This window comes from Carassius gibelio, chromosome A13, assembly GCF_023724105.1.
Source record: "Carassius gibelio isolate Cgi1373 ecotype wild population from Czech Republic chromosome A13, carGib1.2-hapl.c, whole genome shotgun sequence".
Taxonomy (NCBI): Eukaryota; Metazoa; Chordata; class Actinopteri; order Cypriniformes; family Cyprinidae; genus Carassius; species Carassius gibelio.
Window position 1 is genome coordinate 17,226,894 of NC_068383.1, and position 20,451 is coordinate 17,247,344.

Sequence of the window (20,451 nt, forward strand, 5' to 3'; positions counted from 1 at the left end):
ATGTATTTCATTGTTTCTTAATTGCATTCATCCACTCTAGCAGACTGACAATGTCACAGCGCATTCCTTTCCAGATTTGATTTGTTGTCGTTTTTGATAAATGAACAATCAGAGAGAACAAACAACTCTGGGTCATTAATGTTCAACAATGGAAATATATCACAGCTATTGTTTTCTTCAACACATGGACATGACCTCTATACAGTACTTTGCTATAAAATTGTTTTCTATTTTTAAAATAAAATAAAATTACATTTCAGTTAGTTTACCATTGCCATGGTAACGTAAAGTCAGATTTCAAAATAGTTTTCACAAGATGAATTTTTTACATTTTCAAATGACGTATCATTTATGATTATTACTAAAATATATGATAGGGGAAAAAGACAATGAAAACACAAATGGGACGGTGATGGTTGAAGGGTTAAACGTTTTTTTCAATAAAAAGTTTTATTTTATTATTTTACTTTACTTTTATATATTTAAAAGAAATTATACTGGCAGTTCAAGGGGAATAGTTTTTGCTTTTTTCACCTGGACATGCTCTCTAAAATGTTTGATAAAAAACTAAAAAAAACGTAAAAAAAAATGTTGAAAGGATAACTAACCAAAAAAAAATGTGAAGTTGAAGTATTAACATTGCTATAACTAAATCTAAAACGATTAAAACTAATATAAAAATTAATTATGGCTACATAGAAAGAATAATGCAAAATAACACTGATATACTAAAATATATATATATATAATATGTCATATACACTATGAAATTGGCAGCATAATGCACTGGAGATTACCAGCGGAGAAGACGGAAAATCGGATTTCATCTGTGCTCATGTTTATGCATGCATGCATGTTCATGTGTGAGATGAGAAACAAGGAATGAGGTGAAAGGTTGCTAGATGGCAGATTAGATAAAAAATGGGGGAAAGTGTAGAGAAATGGGGTGGAGATTCCTCTACAGAGAAACTAGCCTAGCATGAATAAGGAGTTGGTTGAGTTGCCTGGCAACAAAGAGGACATACACAGGGCTTTGATGCTTAAAGTGTGTGACAGAACTGTTTATTATCTGTGTTTATGTAGTATAAATATTATAGTATATCAGGAAACTTTGTGCATGTTATTATGGCAGCTAAATATCAATTAGATGAAAACTTTGTAGCAGTACAAATATTAAGGGTTTTATCAAGTGGATGCTAAAGATCACTAAAAACTAATTTACACAGACATTTCAATGCTTATGTTAAGCTATGAATCTTGATTAGGATATTGTGTTTGTAGAAGACCTCATCCTGTTATTAAAATGAACACAAGTGTGAGTGTGTGTGTGTGTGTGTGTGTGTGTGTGTGTGTGTGTGTGTGTGTAGTCCAGCAGAGAATATCTTGGGCACGTCTCGGGTCCACATCATTTTGTCTCACAATGTTAACGGCTGACAAAATAATGGAGTTTTTTTTTTTTCATTTCTTTCATTTATGTCAGAGCATTAGAGCACATCTGAATACAAAGTACTTCACCGGCTGAAACAGAGCACTGGCATTTATAAATGATTCCAGCATTTGAAAGATTTAGTGAGAAATAATCAAATAGAAATCAAAACATATCGAACATATCATTATAGTAGAATATTACTATGAACTATAAATCAAATTAATGTGATGTTCTGATACACATCTGATATTTCAAACTTTTAAATGACTTTTTAAACGATGTTATAATTTGAATCAGAATTCAAGTAATGATAGAAAAAAGAAGAGTAAACCGTCTTGGCTCTGGCAAGTGTCTATTTCTGCTCTTCTTTCTGCATGGAACTCTCCATGGTGCTGAGAATAATAGAGTATAGAGCTGAATGAACAGTCAGTTAGTCTGTATATATCAAGAATATTGTAATATTGAAAAGTTTTCTTAAAATGGTAATTGTAATTTGTAATCTGCCATGTTGTACACCATATGCACCTGGAGGGTCAGAATGGCTTTTTGGATTTATTGGATGCTTTTTTAGAAGGAGGGGACAGCTGAAGGTGAGGATGCTTGTTTTATGTTTTATGTAATAAAATTATATAATAATTTGATCATACACACATGTTTCAGTCGTGTTATATATATATTTTTTCACTCCATTGTGTACAAGGAGATCTACTTGCAAAGAACTCTTGAAAATTACAAACAGGTTTGTTGGAGGACTTCGATCTTTAAGAAACAGGATCAGGCTGTGTCTGAAAGCTGAAAATGCTGCCTCGGCAGGTAGTGTATGGAGTCAACAAGGCACGTTCGAATCCAGTGATCGTTTTGCGTCTACTGAGATAGCTACCTTCATTTTATCGATTTTTTTAAAATGCCTTTGATATCCCACAATCCTGTGTGTTCAATTTCCTTTGACAGTTGAGCTGATAAATAAATATTTCATCTTAAATTTACGTTTGGTGGTCAGATTGTGTGTAGGATAAATAAAGTTTTACTTTTGATAAGTCATCAAAGTTCTCTCTATTTTGCTGAATCAGTTTTGTGAGGTACCTTTGTGCGCAAACGTGTGGCAAAGCCATTGCCAGATAAGGCAGAGAGGCATCAAGTCACGCTGCCTCAGCTTTCAGGCGCAGCCTTAAACACACACACACACACAAATGTTGTTGTTTTTTTTGGGGGAAAAGTGGGGACATCCCATAGGTGTAATGGTTTTTATACTGTACTGTAAAAACTGTATATTCTATCGCCCTTCACCAAACCTACACCTAACCCTAACCCTCACAGGAAAATGTGCATTTTTACTTTCTCAAAAAAACTAATTCTGTATGATTTATAAGCGTTATGAAAAATGAGGACATGGGTTATGTCCTCATAAATCACCCTCTCCTTGTAATACCTCACAAAACAAGAGCACACACACACACACACACACATACACTGAGTTTTTGTGTTTTATGACACTCCACAGACATAATTATTTGTATAGTCTATTGTAGAAACGTTAAATTCCATCCCCTAAACCCGTACAGTAAACATTCAGAAAGCATAGGCCTAGGCCTAATTGTATATGATGTAGGCTATAAGACGTTTCTTCATGGGGACCGAAATTATGTTCCCATAACATCAGAAATTTCAGGTTTTACATTCCTCGTGGGGATTTGATAAAGATAAAACAATAATAATAAGAAGAAGAAAATAAAATAAAAAAGTAATGGATTTTTTCCCCAATACAAAATCTATTTTTACACCTATAGGGGAAGCCACGTTTCAACTTCGTTTTCAAACAACTATTCAGTGACCTTAAAAGTTATAGAGATAAGGATGCTACCATAACAACATACTTAGGCATATATTACCATTATCATTTTATCATACATTTTAAATGATTAAAATGATCATAAACCACAACAAAACCAGTGGACTGTTTGCTAAACAGGAAATTACTGGGAGAGATGTCTTCAGAAAGCTCATTTACACACACACACACACACACACACAATAAAAAACAACATTACATAAAATCATTTCTACCCTCTATATGCATTTTATGGTTAAATTTGATCATAGCCTAAGCTACTTTGTACATCTTATACAGCGCCATGGAAAATGTCGCATTTGTCACTTTATTAACCCCATACGAAGTAAAGGTTTCATCAATCACATCTTGATGTAAATCCTCTGAGGTAGAGCCGTCAGCTCTTTTCTTACAGGCAGTTTCTAATAGTAATCGTTCCCGGAGCATCGAGAGCGTCTCACTCAGCAGAACGCTGGATGAAAGCAGTGGTGCCGCAATCAGCGAAATCCCGCATTCACCATTCACATCCACACCGCGCGTGCTGCCTGCCTTATAGACCACAGGCTCAAGCTATATGCATGTGACTAAACAACAACTAACAGCATACCCCGACGCCTTCAACCACCGTGTTGAGAATCGCTTAAATCACACAAAGGTTTGATCGTCTTTTAGCTTTAATTCATTTTGGAGACCGAGCGTGCGCGCGATGGTTCTGCTGCATCGCCGTCGGAGAAAAGAGACGCTGGTCTGGATGCTACCCGGTCTGCTTGGAGTCTGGTAAGTTTTCTCTTCATAGGGGGCAAAAGTAACAAGGGGTGCAATCAACATGAATACTAAAATAGCCCTTGACCGACAACACACACTTGGACAGTTCACCACGCGGGCATCTGGCTTCATTCTGTAGCGCGAAGTGCTGCAGAACGTTTGTTTTTTTACGATTTTCTTGTAGCACATCAAATTTATCAACCTAACATTTCCACCTATAACTGTCGATCACGACACGTGGAGTTTTGCGTACACTGAATACATTTGAGAATAATAATACAGACAAGTGACAGCTTTGCTCAGGGCATTCGTCTTTCTAGCGTGGACGTGCGGTGTCAGTCTTGAGGAGATCTGAGCCAGCAATCAGCTACAGTTCAACAAACAGCACCCCAACTACATTTTTTTTTCACACAGTAATAGATTTTGCATCCTCACATGGGTATTTCACAATTTATGCGTTGTAAATGTTACACATAAGTTGTAGCCTAGTTTACATTAACACTTATGTTGGCTCGCGCTACTTTGGTTTCCTTCCTTCATTTGTTTGTCTTCAAATAACTGTGTCTCTCATATTAGCCCTCAAAGGTCATTCAGAGGCTATTGTTGAGTCCAGACATATTATTCTGTCTGGTCTTATTTTCCATTGACAGCCTGCTTTTTAACCACTCAGTGCTGTGCCTACCGGGATCACAAGCCACATGGGTCTCATCCACAGGGATGCTTCATATCGATTTTTCTCTTTAAGTATTTGCATATGTATGGGAATGTACCATTTAGATGTTTTGTTTATAGACAAAGCTCAAATGTTTAATCACGGTTTGTCTGTTTTTTTTTTTTTTTTTTTTTTGAAGATACATATTTAGACCTTTCAGATGTGAACACATTTTAATCAGTTTTATTTGTTTAAATGTCATATTTAGATAAATGGTTTTCCGTCAAAATAAAAAGCCTTGAACACATCGGCCAAGCAAAAAAACGTATCTGCCGATGCCGATATTTAAAAAAAATGGCAAATATCGGCCAATATATTGGCTTTGGCAATATACCAGTCAACCACTACAAGAGGGCGAGTGTGAGAGGGAGTTGTGGGTGATAATTTAAACCCCTCACCTTCAGCTGTCCCCTCCTTCCACTGCAAGAACACATCTTCATTAATCACTGCATTCTTTTATTAGAACCTCCTCTTTGTATCTCCTGCACTATGCTCATTTAAAAAACTCCTCTAAGATGACTTCTTTTATTTGTTCTTCCTGTTAAACTCATCATACAAATCCTCTCTTTCTCCTTCTGTCTGTCATACCTTAAACCATTCGGTCGCTCTTTAGAGTTTAAGCTCCTTATATAAACTGACTCCTCTTTTAACTACTCTCAATTTTCATTCTAATATTGCTCTATTATTTACCTCACTACTGTCTGTCTACTCACAACGGTTTGTCTCTGTTTTTATGATAGCATGGCATTTGGCCCGATCAAAGCAGAGGAGGAAGATTACGAGGATGTCCCCATAAATAAAACTTGGGTTTTATCACCAAAGGTCTATGAGAGCGACGTCACCCTTATCCTAAACAAATTGCTGCAAGGTTATGACAACAAACTGAGACCAGATATCGGAGGCAAGTCCATTTTTTTGAACGGTTGTGCTTATATCCAGGCCCAAGCAGGATCTGTGCACACAAATTGCCTGCAGATTCTAGGCTTGTTTATGACCTTCAACACAGTGTTACATTTTATGGGTAACTGAACATTTTTATAATTATAAGATAATGTCATCATTATTAGAAAACCATGTGAAGAGGAACACACTGTGACAATTAAACCCTCCAAGTAGTTCAGAGTTTCTCTGTAATCATAATTTTTACTTTACTATCAGCATTATTACAATGTTCAATGAAAAAGTGCTAGGCTTTAGGGTCTTTCTGGTGTTTTTCTCTACACCAGAGCTATACAGGTCACTTTATTCTCAGTACATCAGTGTTCTGGAAGCGGCGCAGCTGACTAGAGTTCAGTTATTTAAGAGGATTTATCTTGGTGATGTTCGGGTACAATAGACCCAAATCACTATTGATCTTCCTTCTTTATCTGTGTTTCATGTGACTGAGATAGAGGCAGAGAGTGTAAGTATGAGAAGAACAGTTAATCAGAGCGCAGAGCAAGTGCTGAGGAACTGCAGGTCAGCAAGCTGAGTTTTTGTTATTTGTCACATCTCTGTGACTGACTGCGACAGGAATATTTATGAAACTGTTAAGATGAGGATTCAGGCAGCTTTGACTAATTTTTGTGGATGTTATAAGAAACATGAACTGGTTTGCAGCCCATTTCGCTTTTGTAATGAGATGTATTTCTGAGCAAAACAGGATATTCAGAGACAAAATTCAATCGTATCCACTGATTAGGAATTGATTGGATGGTTACATATAGGGCGGAGCCAAACTGAATGTGAGTTTGCTAAAAATAGCTGCCTATTGGTTTTGCTATTGGCTACCGGTTAACATTATTCAATAGCCCAAAATGTGTGCAAAAAGAGAAAGGAAAAAGAAGAAGAGGAAGTAAATAAATGATTAAAGCTAATGAATACAAACGCATTTTTCTATGGAAGCCAATTTCCAGCGCAGAATTATGTGAGGGAACATAAACTTGCAACTGCGAGATAAAAATGTGCAATTCTGAGAAGAAAAATCCAAATTGTGAGACATAAACATGCAACTGTGAGAAAAAAGTCAAAACTGTATGATAAAAAGTCTCAATTACCTTTTTCTTCCTAAAAACTTCCTAAAATGCATGCTAAATACAGGCTATATGTATATGTAGCTATACATATATTTTTTTAAATTATTTATTATTTATTATTTATTTATTATTATTATTATTAATTATTTATTATTATAGTTATTATATTGTTTTTATATTATAAATATGTATTTCATTTATTTTTAGTGTTTTATTTGATAGCTATGATTAACAATTATTGTAATTTGAATGTTTGTAATTATATTCTAGTGAGACCAACTGTGATTGAGACGGCAGTATATGTGAACAGCATTGGCCCAGTAGATCCCATCAATATGGTGAGCAGAGATGTACAATAATACATTATGTTCAGAGCTGTAAAAAACAGACACTCTAAACAACCGTATAGATCCTTTTTACAATCATCAAATCCACTTTCACAACCAATACCCACATGATTTCACAGTAACAAAAGCAACGGCCAGACCTCTCATTGTTTGGTGTTTTTTAGGAGTACACAATAGACATCTTCTTTGCTCAGACGTGGTACGACAGCAGACTCAAATTCAACAGCTCAATGAAACTCCTCATGCTCAACAGCAACATGGTCGGAAAAATCTGGATCCCTGACACTTTTTTCCGCAACTCTCGTAAATCTGACGCCCACTGGATCACGACACCCAATCGCCTTCTGCGGCTTTGGAGCAATGGGAGAGTGATGTATACTCTAAGGTGAGTCCACGGTTAACTTTAAGAGCTGAGTGAATGTTGTCCTCGTATTCCTGTCCTGTAGCATTTGCTTTTGTACCTGATGACACCCGCTGTCTGTTGCAGCATGTTTAAGCCATTACATCTGATTCACATTTATGTCAGGGACTGTTAAACCAGACTGAGTGTGTTCATAGATCAAAGCCTGCACAAATGCACTACCTCTTAAATGTCACAATCAACATTTTTTTGGTTTTGCTATTGTCTATGATTCTTTTTTGTTAGGTTGACTATTAATGCGGAATGCTACCTTAAGCTGCATAACTTTCCCATGGATGAACATTCGTGCCCTCTGGAGTTTTCAAGCTGTAGGTGTTAAATTCTTATGTCAATCTGTCACTCAGCCTCAGTCCTGTCCTGAACGCTGCCAGGCAGCCAATCCCCATACATTGCATCTTTCAGCCAACCATGCATCGCCAGTATTGGTCAGCCAAATCTTAGCATTGCAGAAGGTCTGCACCAACTACCATCCTCTAACCTTGCAATGAGTGAGGACAGATATCATACTTCTCCAGCTGTCGCTCCATCCCCTATCTCCTCTTCTCAGTCTATGTCACGTCTCCATCTGTTATTAGCATCATGCCTCAGCTTCTCATGTGTCATCATCCTCAGTGGGCACGGGAAGGGCATGCTGCGCTTTAGTCTAACAGAGTGCTGCCGCCTGAAGCCTCAGTGCCATTCTACCATCACTGTAACTTCTTATCACTTACAAACCGAAATGAAAGTTCACTTGTAATCCGGTGGATGTGATTTTGTGTCTATTTGCAGATGGGTATCCAAAAAATGAGATCCAGTATAGATGGCAGCGTCGTTCGGTTGAGGTTGCAGACCAGCGGTACTGGAGGCTTTACCAGTTTGCTTTTGTGGGTCTACGGAACAGTTCTGACGTGGCACACACTCAATCTGGTATGAGAAGAAAAAAAGAAAAAAAAAAAAAAAAGATTAAATAATGATGGCCGATTTTTAGTTATTAATAATAATAACTACAACTATAAATGAGCAAATATTATTATTGTTAATCTTCAAATAATATAAGTTATTATTAATAATAATGATAATACATGAGTGGTTATTTTATTATTAATAATAATTATTATTACCATTATTAATCTTGTTACTATTAATAGTAGATTTTGAGTTGTCACTATTATTATTGTTACTACTACTGATAATATTACAAAGATTAATAGTATCAGTAGATCTTTGGTAGTAATAATAATAATAATAATAATAATAATAATAATAATCATAATAAATGATATTATTAATAGTAAAATAGTGTTATTTTAAATAATAATGGTAATTATTTTAGTTTGAAGTAACATTAATAATAATAGTAGATTATAATATAAGTAAAGTAAGTAATAATAATAATAATAATAATAATAATAATAATAATAATAATAATAATTAATATTAAAAGAAAGAATGCATGAGTGGTTATAATTATAGTTCTTATCAGGAGTCATTGATTATAATATATTTTCTGATGCATAATTATTGTAAAAAAATGTCTAAAATTCCTTGTATCTTGTATTAATATAGGGGAATATGTAGTTATGACCATTTTCTTTGACCTAAGCCGGAGAATGGGCTACTTCACCATCCAGACCTATATCCCCTGCAGTATGATAGTGGTTTTGTCCTGGGTCTCCTTCTGGATTAACAAGGATGCCGTGCCTGCCAGAACATCTTTAGGTAATTTCAAATCTTCAGAATTAATACAAATCAATAGCATTTGATATGTGAACGCATTACCCAAGTGCATGTGATCATTAAAAAAGGAAGTGCTTCAGTGGGGGTCCTCAATTATTGTGCATCTTGATTGGCTTAGGTATCACAACTGTGCTCACCATGACAACCCTAAGCACCATATCGAGGAAGTCCTTGCCGAAGGTGTCGTATGTGACAGCCATGGATCTGTTTGTGTCTGTCTGCTTCATCTTTACCTTTGCTGCTCTTATGGAATACGGGACCCTGCATTATTTCACAAGCAATCGACAGAACAAGAAGACCAAATCAGGCCATGCACAGGTGAATGAACTTCATTCTGTTATTAAAGGGCCCATTCATCTAAAAAAAGATTATTCTTTTATTTACTCAGATTCATGTCATTCAAAATGTGTATACATTTCTGTGGAAAACAAAATAAGAAATTCTGTGCTCTTTTCCGTACAATTACAGTGAATGGGACTCAGCACCTTTACACCTTTATTTGTTTTAGCAATGAAGCAGTAGTAACCTTGCTGTTCCTCTGTGTAGAAACCCAGCAGGGTTAACAGCAGACCTGGGACATCTCTGCTGCAGATGAACAATATTGCACCCTACCACGAGGATGACGATTATGCATATGAATGTCTGGATGGGAAAGACTGCGCCAGTTTCTTCTGCTGCTTTGATGATTGTCGCTCCGGAGCTTGGCGTGAAAACAGAATGCATGTCCATGTCTCCAAAATTGACTCCTACTCCCGAATTTTCTTCCCAACTGCCTTTGGCCTCTTCAACCTTGTCTACTGGATTGGATATCTGTATCTTTAAAGATGCTGGGCAAGTTAAAGAGGAACTCAGTTATAGTAATATTTGCAAATCATCTGTAAATTCCCCATCTGCTTAATCTGGCAGCATAAATCTTTAAGAGAAGTGCAGGTGTGAGGATTTATTTGGATGTATTATTACTTGATGTATCTTTAACTGTACCTGGGAAGGATTTGAATCTTAGAAGGAGGATAAATGTGATTCTGCGCTGATGCCAACTGAATATTACCAGCAATTTTGGGTTTTTGAGAAGGATGATCTATTAAAAATGATCTCTTAAAAACACCTTTACATTTTATTATTATTTTTTTACTGCAATATTATCATCTTAATCGCAACTATGACAGAACTTCTTCAGGTTATTATCTCTCTGGCTGAAGCAAATATTATTTTTTGCTCTTAAAAGTAGATATATTACTTCTGGTACAAATTTTTCAAGAGAAAAAAAAATGTGGCTACACATTAGAAAACTAATATTTACATGTTAATCTATCAGAATTTATTTATTTATTTTAAACTTAAAATAGCTACAGTTCTGTGTGAATTACCTGCGTTACTAAACAAACCAAAGCATAGATATCTAAAGGTTACATGAATAGTATTTTGTTCTGCTCAAGAATTACCCAAAAGCCATTTACTTGGAATTAGCCTCTAATGATACTGTGAAATGTTCTTGACTTGAAATAATAAGCTGTCTCTGCAATAGATGACACAAAGAAATGCCAATGTGCCCAAGATAAAAGGGTCCACGTGCAATTTTTTATATATCAAACAAAAGAAATAGAGCAGCCCTTACAATTCACAGATGTTCAGTGTCCTTTAGTACAAATAAGAGTTAATCTCTCTCCTTTGTATTCAAGATGGCATTTCATTTCTCCTCACGAATGGCTAGATTTCTGTCTGTAATTGCATGACTCATCCGAGCTCCTAAGGCTAATCAATCCTTATTTGGAAACGGTTCTGATGGACTTTATTCAGCAGAAGAGCTTTTTACAGACCTGTCACAAACAGTCTCAAAACTACAACGTCTTCATAACACAAACCATAGATGCCTTCTCTACTGGTAATAGTCTAATTCAATTGTCTTAAATTAGGTTAAATCTGATCTCAGAGTCCTATTTGATGTGAGAAACAGATGAACAGAGTGTGCGAGCAATAGTTGACTTTACTCTCAAAACATCTGTACACATAAATTACAAGTGTTTTTCTCAATCTCCTGCTGTGCTTTCGGCTGTTGCTTGTTTTATTTGATGTTTCCATGTGGTTTGTCTTTTGCTGGGTGTTATCTTGATCTGTTGTCTCCCTTTCTGAACATCTGTTATGTATTGTGTTGTGCCCTGTATCTTGATATATTCTGTACTATTGTCTTTCTTAATGACAGCCTCACAGTTTCAGACTCATGCAACAACCAGATGACAATACAAATAAAAATATAGAGAAAGGTAACCTATTTGTATTGTTATGGCAAGAATATCTATTAGACTTAATCTGTTTAACACCCTTAATAATACACATCAGTGACCTTCATGTATCTGTGTGAGTGCGTGCATGTGTGTCTATACGTGAGTGGGTATTCAAAGCAGACTCCGTCACTCACCGTACATCTCTGTACTCTGCTCTCCACTTGTTCTAGGTGTTGTCGTCGTGTCTTCTGTAAGTGCTAACCTTCATGCTTTTTATGTGTTCATATGTTTTTGTAGCATTGAACACTGTGAGTAATAAAACAGTGCCTGCAAAACAATGATAAAACTCTATGCTCTCTCAAACTCTTGATGATTCACAACTTATCAAAACCAAAAAAACGCTGGGATAAAAAATATGAATGTAGAAATTAAACCCTCATGCAGTTATTCTGGTAACAATGCTTTGTTAATATCGCAATTAGTTTTATAATTATTGCCACAAGTGAATGAGCAACAAGATTTTCATACAAAAATTAAATTTCAGTCATTTATGGATCTTAATTGTTATTTCACACATCAGGGAGGAATATGAGTTACTTCATCTTAGGGAGCACGTGAGTAAACACTTCATACTTGATACATCTACAAAATCCAAAATTTAAGTGATTTAAATGGAATAAATTTCACCCAAAATGAAAATGATGCCATATTTTACTCACCCTTGTGTCTGTTTGACTTTTTTTCATCTGTAAAACAAAAGGAGGAATTCAATACAGTTTCTTTTTGTGTTTTATGGAACAAAGACATTCATAAAGAATAGAAGTGGGTGAATAAATGTCTGAAATATCCATTTAAAGAAATAATTCAGCCAAAGATAAAAATATGCTGAGAATTTACTCCCTCTCAGTCCATCCAAGAAGTAGATGGTTTGTCAACAAGACGTTATTGATGGACTGCAGTCATGTTATGGATTTTTGTGATTTTCATCAGATGTTTGAACTCTACTCTGACAGTGAGCGAGCTACAAGAAGAAACAAACTAATTTACATCTTAGATGGCCTGAGGTTCAGTAAATTTACAGCAAGTTTTCAGTTGTTAAACTATTCTTTTAGATTAAGTTCCTCCTTTACTGAGTGATTGTGGAATGTTTTTACTTCCACATTTGCTAACGTGTGTATTAGACCCACGACTCAAATGTCACAAAAACAGAAAACCTTTATTTGTGCGAGATAGCCTTTTCTCTCTTCCTTCCAAACTTCACTCCCCCTTCTGCTTTCTTTATGTTCACTCCCTTCTTGACAGTTTAAACCCACTCTATATACTTTCTATCATTGTCAGGGATCCATTACAGGCATCTGTGAATATCATACTTATAAAATGAAGAGCGTTGTTTAACTGCCGTCTCGATGATAGACATTTGGTTGGAGGATGAAGAGAGAACTAAAAGATGATTTTTCTGAGAGTTTAGAACAGCACAAACCATTTTAAGCTTTGCTGTGATAAGAACTATCCTTATCACTGCACTGGGAGACAGCTTTGGTTGTTTCTCTTCCCTGCTTGCTGAGTAATTGTTTTGTAGCCTTTCTACTTATTGAATGCAGCATTAGGACTGAATGATATGATGTCTTGTTTACTGTACTGCGAATGACTGAAAATGAAAAAGTATACAGGACACAAAGTGTTACAGTTTACGCTGCCGGAAGGAACACGGAGCCGAGGATAAATGAAATAAGGTTTTATTATCCAACATAGGCGTTATCCAAACATGGATCACAGAGGAAGACACACGTAAGTAGCAAGTAGACCTGACCAAACAGAACTGAAAGGACAAGGCTTATGTACAAAGGATAATTGGGGAAACACAGGTGGATGGCATGACTAAATTAACAGGGACATGGAACACATGGGGAAAAGAATAGACACACCTGGGAACTAATCAAACCAAATACGGAAGACAGAAACTGGGTCACAGGGGCAAATACACACTAAAAGAGTCCAGGTATGTAACACAAAGCTGAGAAAAATATGTTTGAAAAAAAGAAAAAATGTTGCAGTTGAGTGAGATATTTACATAAAAGCCTTTACAAATCAAAAATATCTCATTGCAGCAACAGTAGTTAAAGCAGCATGAATAAACCAGCTTGAACATTGTGTTGTTCATTACATACTGCACATTGTCAGGTTATACATTTTTCATATCTCAAACTGTCCTGTAGCTGCATAAAAGGATGTGCTTGTTTCTTCCGTACATGAGGACATCAATGCGTTCTCAATTCAAGCAAACATTCACCAATATGTCATGAAGAAAAGACAGCTGGAGAGTATATTCAGCATGAAAACAAATAACTTTGACAAAAGAAAGAGGGGAAGACATAGAAACTGAATTTTTAACTCGACACAGCTACAAAAACATTTGAACTAGACTGAGAGACAATTTTAAGGCTTTGCAGGTGTTTTGAGTTAATAAGCTGATTAGAGTGTGGCACCAGGTGTCTTCAAAATTGAACCTTTTCACAATATTAAAATTTTCTGATATACTGAATTTGGGATTTTCCTTAGTTGCCAGTTATAATCATCAACATTAAAAAAAATCAACATTTGAAATATATCAGCTAAAAACTTTTTTATATTTGTAATTATACACAGCGATCTCAATAAACCTTAATACACTGAACAAAATTATAAACTTAAAACTTAAAACTTGTTTTTGCCCCCATTTTTCATGAGCTGACTTTTCAATGTACACAAAAGGGCTATTTCTCTCAAATATTGTTCACAGATATGTCTAAATCTGTGTTCGTGAGCACTTCTCCTTTGCCGAGATAATCCATCCACCTCATAGGTGTGGCATATCAAGATGCTGATTAGACAGCATGATTATTGCACAGGTGTGCCTTAGACTGGCCACAATAAAAGGCCACTCTAAAATGTGCAGTTTTATCACACAGCACAATGCCACAGATGTTGCAAGTTTTGAGGGAGCATACAATTGGCATGCTAGCTCCAGGAATGTCCACCAGAGCTGTTGCCCGTGAATTGAATGTTCATTTCTCTACCATAAGACATCTCCAAAGGCATTTCAGAGAATTTGGCGGTACATCCAACTAGCCTCACGATCCAGAACCAAATGTAACCACGTCAGCCCAGGACCTCCACATCCAGCATCTTCACCTGCAACAATCGGTTTGCATAACCAAAGAATTTCTGCACAAACCGTCAGAAACTGTCTCAGGGAAGCTCATCTGCTTGCTCATCGTCCTCATCAGGGTCTCAACCTGACTGCAGTTTGTCGTCGTAAACCAACTTGAGTGGGCAAATGCTCACATTCGATGGCGTCTGACACTTTGGAGAGGTGTTCTCTTCACGGATGAATCCTGGTTTTCACTGTACAGGGCAGAAAGCAGACAGGGTGTATGGCGTCATGGGTGAGCGGTTTGCTGATGTCAATGTTGTGGATCGAGTAACCCATGGTGGCGGAGGGGTTATGGTATGGGCAGGCATACAGTATGTAACGAAAACGAACACCGGTGCATTTTATTGATGGCATTTTGAATGAACAGAGATACTGTGACGAGATCCTGAGGCCCATTGTTGTACCATTCATCCACGACCATCACCTCATGTTGCAGCATGATAATGCACAGCCCCATGTTGCCAGGATCTGTACATAATTCCTGGAAGCTGAAAACATCCCAATTCTTGCATTGCCAGCATACTCACCGGATATTTCACCCACTGAGCATGTTTGGGATGCTCTGGATCAGCGTATACGATAGTGTGTTCCAGTTCCTGCCAATATCCAGCAACTTCACACAGCCATTGAAAAGGGGTGGACCGACATTCCAGAGGCCACAAACAACAACCTGATCAACTCTATGTGAAAGAGATGTGTTGCACTGAGGAAGAAAAGGAAAGAAAGATCAACAATTGTGTTAATGTTATTTTTATTGGTAACCTCATTGGTAAGTTCATGTGAAAGGGCTACCTTGATGAATGTTTTGTTTGGCTGAATTCCACTTACATGCCCTCACACATCTGTGCACCTGTCACACACACTGAACTCTGTAGGTGGGTTTACACTTTCCACTTTACTCCTCTCATCCTTTTGAAGATGGTACACAGAAACACTTGATGAGAGGAAAGAAAAGTGCAATTTTAACACCTGTGACAGCGGATCAGATAAACAGAGCAATGCAGACTATTGAAGAAGAGGATGAGAAGGATGCTATTAATAGAATAATCATACCATGCCAAGTCTGTTTTAATGTGAGATTGTAATTGATAAGTACAGCTATAGCTTTTGGCCAGCATATGGATGTGACAACAATTTTCTGTTGAATCAAGTGTATGTTAGAAGTCACTTTATTGGGTACAGGCCATTAGCTTTACAACTATTATAAAGGTGATATGTGATCTATGTTATGTGCTTGACTCGCACAGGGCATAAAACAGGAAAGAATGGCTCTTATTATTGTAATAAAATAATGGTGGATGCTAATTCTAGCACAAAACCATAACTGTGTTTCTGTTGCATTGCTGATTTTATTCTTTACCTGCTAAAATGTGGATTTTGATATTGGCAAGAAGTTAAATAAAAATGACTTGGAATGTAAACAGAGTTTGGAATAATTACATTTTTTTATGTTTTTGAAAGCAGTCTCAATAATACAGTAAAAGAGCAGTATTATGAAATTAGAATTTAAAATAACTCATCTGAATTTGGGAATATATATATATATTCCCAAATTCAGTCTCTCAGAAAATTTTAATGTAACTTAAGACCAATACAAAGAAAGGATTTTTAGAAATCTTGGCCAACTAAAAAGTATGAAAAGGAAAAGTATGTTCAGCACTCAATACTTAGTTGGGGCTCCCAAATCATCACTGACTGTGGGAACTTTACACTGGACCTCAAGTAACGTGGACTGTGTGCCTCTCCTCTCTTCCTCCAGAGTCTGGGACCCTGATATCCAAGGGAAATGCAAAATTTACTTTCATCAGAGAACATAACTTTGGAGCCCTCAGCAGCAGTCCAGTCCTTTTTGAAGCGAGACGCTTCTGACGCTGTCTGTTGTTCAAGAGTGGCTTGACACGTGACCCATGTCTTGCATACCTCTGTGTGTAGTGGTTCTGGACTCCAGCTGCAGTCCACTCTTTGTGAATCTCCCCCACATTTTTGAATGGGTTTTGTTTCACAATCCTCTCCAGGGTTCGGTTATCCCTATTGCTTGTACACTTTTTTTCTACCACATCTTTTCCTTTCCTTCGCCTCTCTATTAATGTGCTTGAAAACAGAGCTCTGTGAACAGCCAGCCTCTTTTGCAATGACCTTTTGTGTCTTGTCCTCCTTGTGCAAGGTGTCAATGGTCGTCTTTTGGACAACTGTCAAGTCAGCAGTCTTCCCCATGATTGTGTAGCCCACAGAACTAGACTGAGAGACAATTTTAAGGCTTTGCAGGTGTTTTGAGGTAATAAGCTGATTAGAGTGCGGCACCGGGTGTCTTCAATATTGAACCTTTTCACAATATTACATTTTTCTGAGATACTGAATTTGGGATTTTCCTTAGTTGCCAGTTATAATCATCAACATAAAAAAAAAATCAACATTTGAAATATATCAGTCTGTGTGTCATGAATAAATACAACATACAAGTTTCACTTTTTGAATGGAATTAGTGAAATAAATCAGCTTTTTGATGATATTCTAAATATATGACCAGCACCTGTATATATATATATATATATATATATATATATATATATATATATATATATATATATATGTGTGTGTGTGTGTATGTGTAATTTATTCCTATGATGGTGAAGCTGAACCATTACTCCAGTCTTCAGTGCAGTGTCACACGATCCTTCAAAAATCATTCTAAAATGCTGATTTGGTGCTCAATAATTACCAATTATTATTTATGCTGAAATAATAATAATTAGTTATTCTTATTATCAATGTTTTTGCTTCTTTATATTATTGAGGAAACTGCGATAAATTATTTGATGAATAGGAAATTCAAAAAAGAGCATTTGATTGAAATAGAAATCTTCTGTAACATTAGAAATTACTTTACTTTCAACTTTACTTTTGATTAGTTTAATACAATTTTGCTAAATAAAAGTATTTGTATTCCTTTAAAAGCTTTGCCTTCACAGGATATATTGCATTTGTATATACAGGTCTTTTGAATAGTAGTAATATTTCACATTATTACTGTTTTTGCTGTATTTTTGATCAAATAAATTAAAACGTTTTTAAAAAGAAACTTTTGATCGGTTGTGAATATGATATATGATTTGTTGAAGACTAGCTACTGTATTTAGTACAATAATTGATTATTTAACATTTAGAGTATAATTTTTCTATAGCTTCATATTCTTATTGGTTATTCATTACTAAAATATATTATGAACATGGAAGTGTTGTAGGTATATAGACCTAATTGTGTAAACCATGGATATCACATATCACCAGCACACTGCACACACTCCCTGCTTCTCATGCACACTTACAGTATATCCCATGTCACAACAGCAGCTCTCATCAGAGCGCTTTACTTTCAGAGCAGTCATTACAGCAATCTTTATACACTTTTGACCCTTAAGACAACTTCACAAGTAAGACTCTAACCTAATCACTATTAATTTATTCTTAAAACTGAATATCCTCATATATCACTTAATTTAATTCACATACTGTGGATTCACCTGCAGCGCAAACAGTATGTGAGTGTGTATGTTTTGTAAACCACTTGCCTGGGGTTAAGGGAGAATCTTTCTTGTTTTCACTACATCATGATAATGCCAAACTGTCACTGCAGTGCTTCCCACACAGGCAGGACACTGGTAATAAAGTCTTTGATTTATTATATGTGAGTCAAACATGTGTGTGGAACGGTAAAGGTGTCAGAGGAAAAAAGCTACATCCATAAAAGAAAGAGCAGCATATGTGGCAATATAGAGACCAAAGGTAGGCATACAAATGTGGATATGGATATGAAATCGCGTTGAAACTGATAATGTGAGTGTTTAAGATTCACGGCTGCTCTCTGACATCAGTCTTCACATATACTTTTACGTCAAAGGCAAGCTCTTAGGGTTTTGGGGTCAGAAAGTCCTCTGGCTGGCCCATAAATCTTGATTGGTTTCATCCACATCACCTCCACACTCAGACTCCAGATCTTTAATTATTCATATCCTCAGTTCTGATCACCCAGGACTTATTCATTGCAGAGGTAGTGTGTGTGTATTTGTATATAAGTGTATGTGTGCATGCATATGTCTGTTTCTTTTAGGGTCACCATGATTGCATATGAATATTGCATGAGAGCGGGCCTTTTAATATGAATCCAATCCAGACGGATGGACTCCTTTCTAGTCATTCATCTGAGGTCCATTTATCATCACATTGTTTTTAGAATGGCGAGAAAGGAAAGAAAAATGGAGCGGGAAAAGACGAAATGGAGGTGGTATAACGATGCTGTTGAGATGTAAGAAAGAGTGATATACTGTCCAGTGTATCCCTGATTTTTACTGATTTTGAACAGTTTTTCTATCACTGCTAACATGACATGCAAAGGAAGCAGTTTGGAGTGTCAGTGTGTTTCTATGTGTGTGTGTGTGTGTGTGTGTGTGTATGTGTGTGTGCATCCATGTAGCTAAAATACTTATTTCTCAGGAAGGACTAGTAAATAGGAGATGGATGTGGTGGATTTCAAGGACACTATGGCTAAAAGAATTTGCTTCAGGAAATTTTCTGGAAATGAAATTAACTACACATTAAAATTAATTTGATGAATCCTTAATGATTTGATACATGATTTCTACACAAAACAGACTGTATCATTGCTACTTTGTTCCTTATCGAGGTCTAATTTATTTCGTTTGTTCTGTTTTTTTATAGTTTTATTTAAGCAATATCAGACATAAACACACTCAAATCAACAGCATGATTGTGTGATAGCTTTCAGAAGAACTGCTGAATCTTTTCTGGAACACGTAAACACAGACAAGCGAAATGAAACAAGCAAGGAAAAATCCAGCTACTCTACGGACAAATATCAAAGCAATATTTATATAATATATCTATAATAATATAATATCTTTAATATAATAATATACATAATATAATTTTATAATACAATCTTTTAACATTATATAATGTTATGGATGTTAGGAAGAAACAATGTGATTCCTAGAAAATTAGAATAATAATCTACTTTATATTTACAGAATCAGGTCAATGAAGGTCAAATGCAATGATTTGTTGTCTTTATATAAAGAGGTGTTTTTCAGTATTTTATAACTTTCTCAAAAAGATTTCTTTCTGTGTTGATTCGGAAGGCTGTACCAAATGAATACATCATTATCATTACATTATCATTCCTCATAAGCTTCTAGCAGATCTGAAGAAGAGAATGAGAGCATCCACTTTCATTCACAGGGGTAACACACAGCATAAGATAATGCCCTGATGTTGTCACGGTGATGCAAGGCTCTGAGATCAAAGGTTTAAGGTGTCATATGGGAAGACTAAATGGTTCATTCAAGGCTGTTATAGACACCAGCAAAATATGAGATATTAACTTTTTTTTTTTTTTTTTTTGGTTTTCATAGCTGCTACCATACACCGAATTGAGATTGAGATAGAAATGATCAAGTCCACTACATATTCACTATATTCAATGGATTTGCATTGAAACTATTTACATTTACACATATAAACTAAAAAGTGATGTTTGCTCCTCTAAAGGTGCCATATGCAAAAATTGAGGTAAAAATATCCATAACATGACCTACACGCATCAAAAGGATGAGAAGAAATAAGCCCTTGGCAAGAGACCAACACCCACTACAGGTAAACAACCGCGATCGGAATCACAAATCAAATCCGATAAGAAAATGAGCCAAACCAGATTATAAAAATCAGCACTGCTTTTAATCGCTGGAGACAACTGATGGACCTGAAAGAAATGAGGTTCGACTCCGAA

At 36.0% G+C, this 20,451-nt stretch overlaps 1 protein-coding gene across 1 annotated transcript; it reads left to right on the top strand.

Moving 5' to 3' along the window:
* Positions 1 to 3,613: 3,613 nt before the first annotated feature.
* LOC128026341 (gamma-aminobutyric acid receptor subunit gamma-1-like) lies at positions 3,614 to 11,876 on the top strand. Its single transcript, XM_052613376.1, has 9 exons — positions 3,614 to 4,034; positions 5,475 to 5,639; positions 7,024 to 7,087; positions 7,261 to 7,481; positions 7,743 to 7,825; positions 8,286 to 8,423; positions 9,063 to 9,215; positions 9,352 to 9,551; positions 9,780 to 11,876. Exons 1-9 carry the CDS (start codon positions 3,964 to 3,966, stop codon positions 10,053 to 10,055), a joined length of 1,371 nt encoding a protein of 456 aa, XP_052469336.1. The 5' UTR covers positions 3,614 to 3,963; the 3' UTR covers positions 10,056 to 11,876.
* The last annotated feature ends 8,575 nt before the right edge of the window (positions 11,877 to 20,451 follow it).

Bases quoted from the DNA above. Each gene is read 5' to 3' on its own strand.
- LOC128026341 (XM_052613376.1), top strand. From the start codon at position 3,964: ATGGTTCTGCTGCATCGCCGTCGGAGAAAAGAGACGCTGGTCTGGATG. The intron at 7,088-7,260 runs GTGAGCAGAGAT...GGTGTTTTTTAG, and splicing joins CAGTAGATCCCATCAATATG to GAGTACACAATAGACATCTT. The intron at 8,424-9,062 runs GTATGAGAAGAA...GTATTAATATAG, and splicing joins CGTGGCACACACTCAATCTG to GGGAATATGTAGTTATGACC.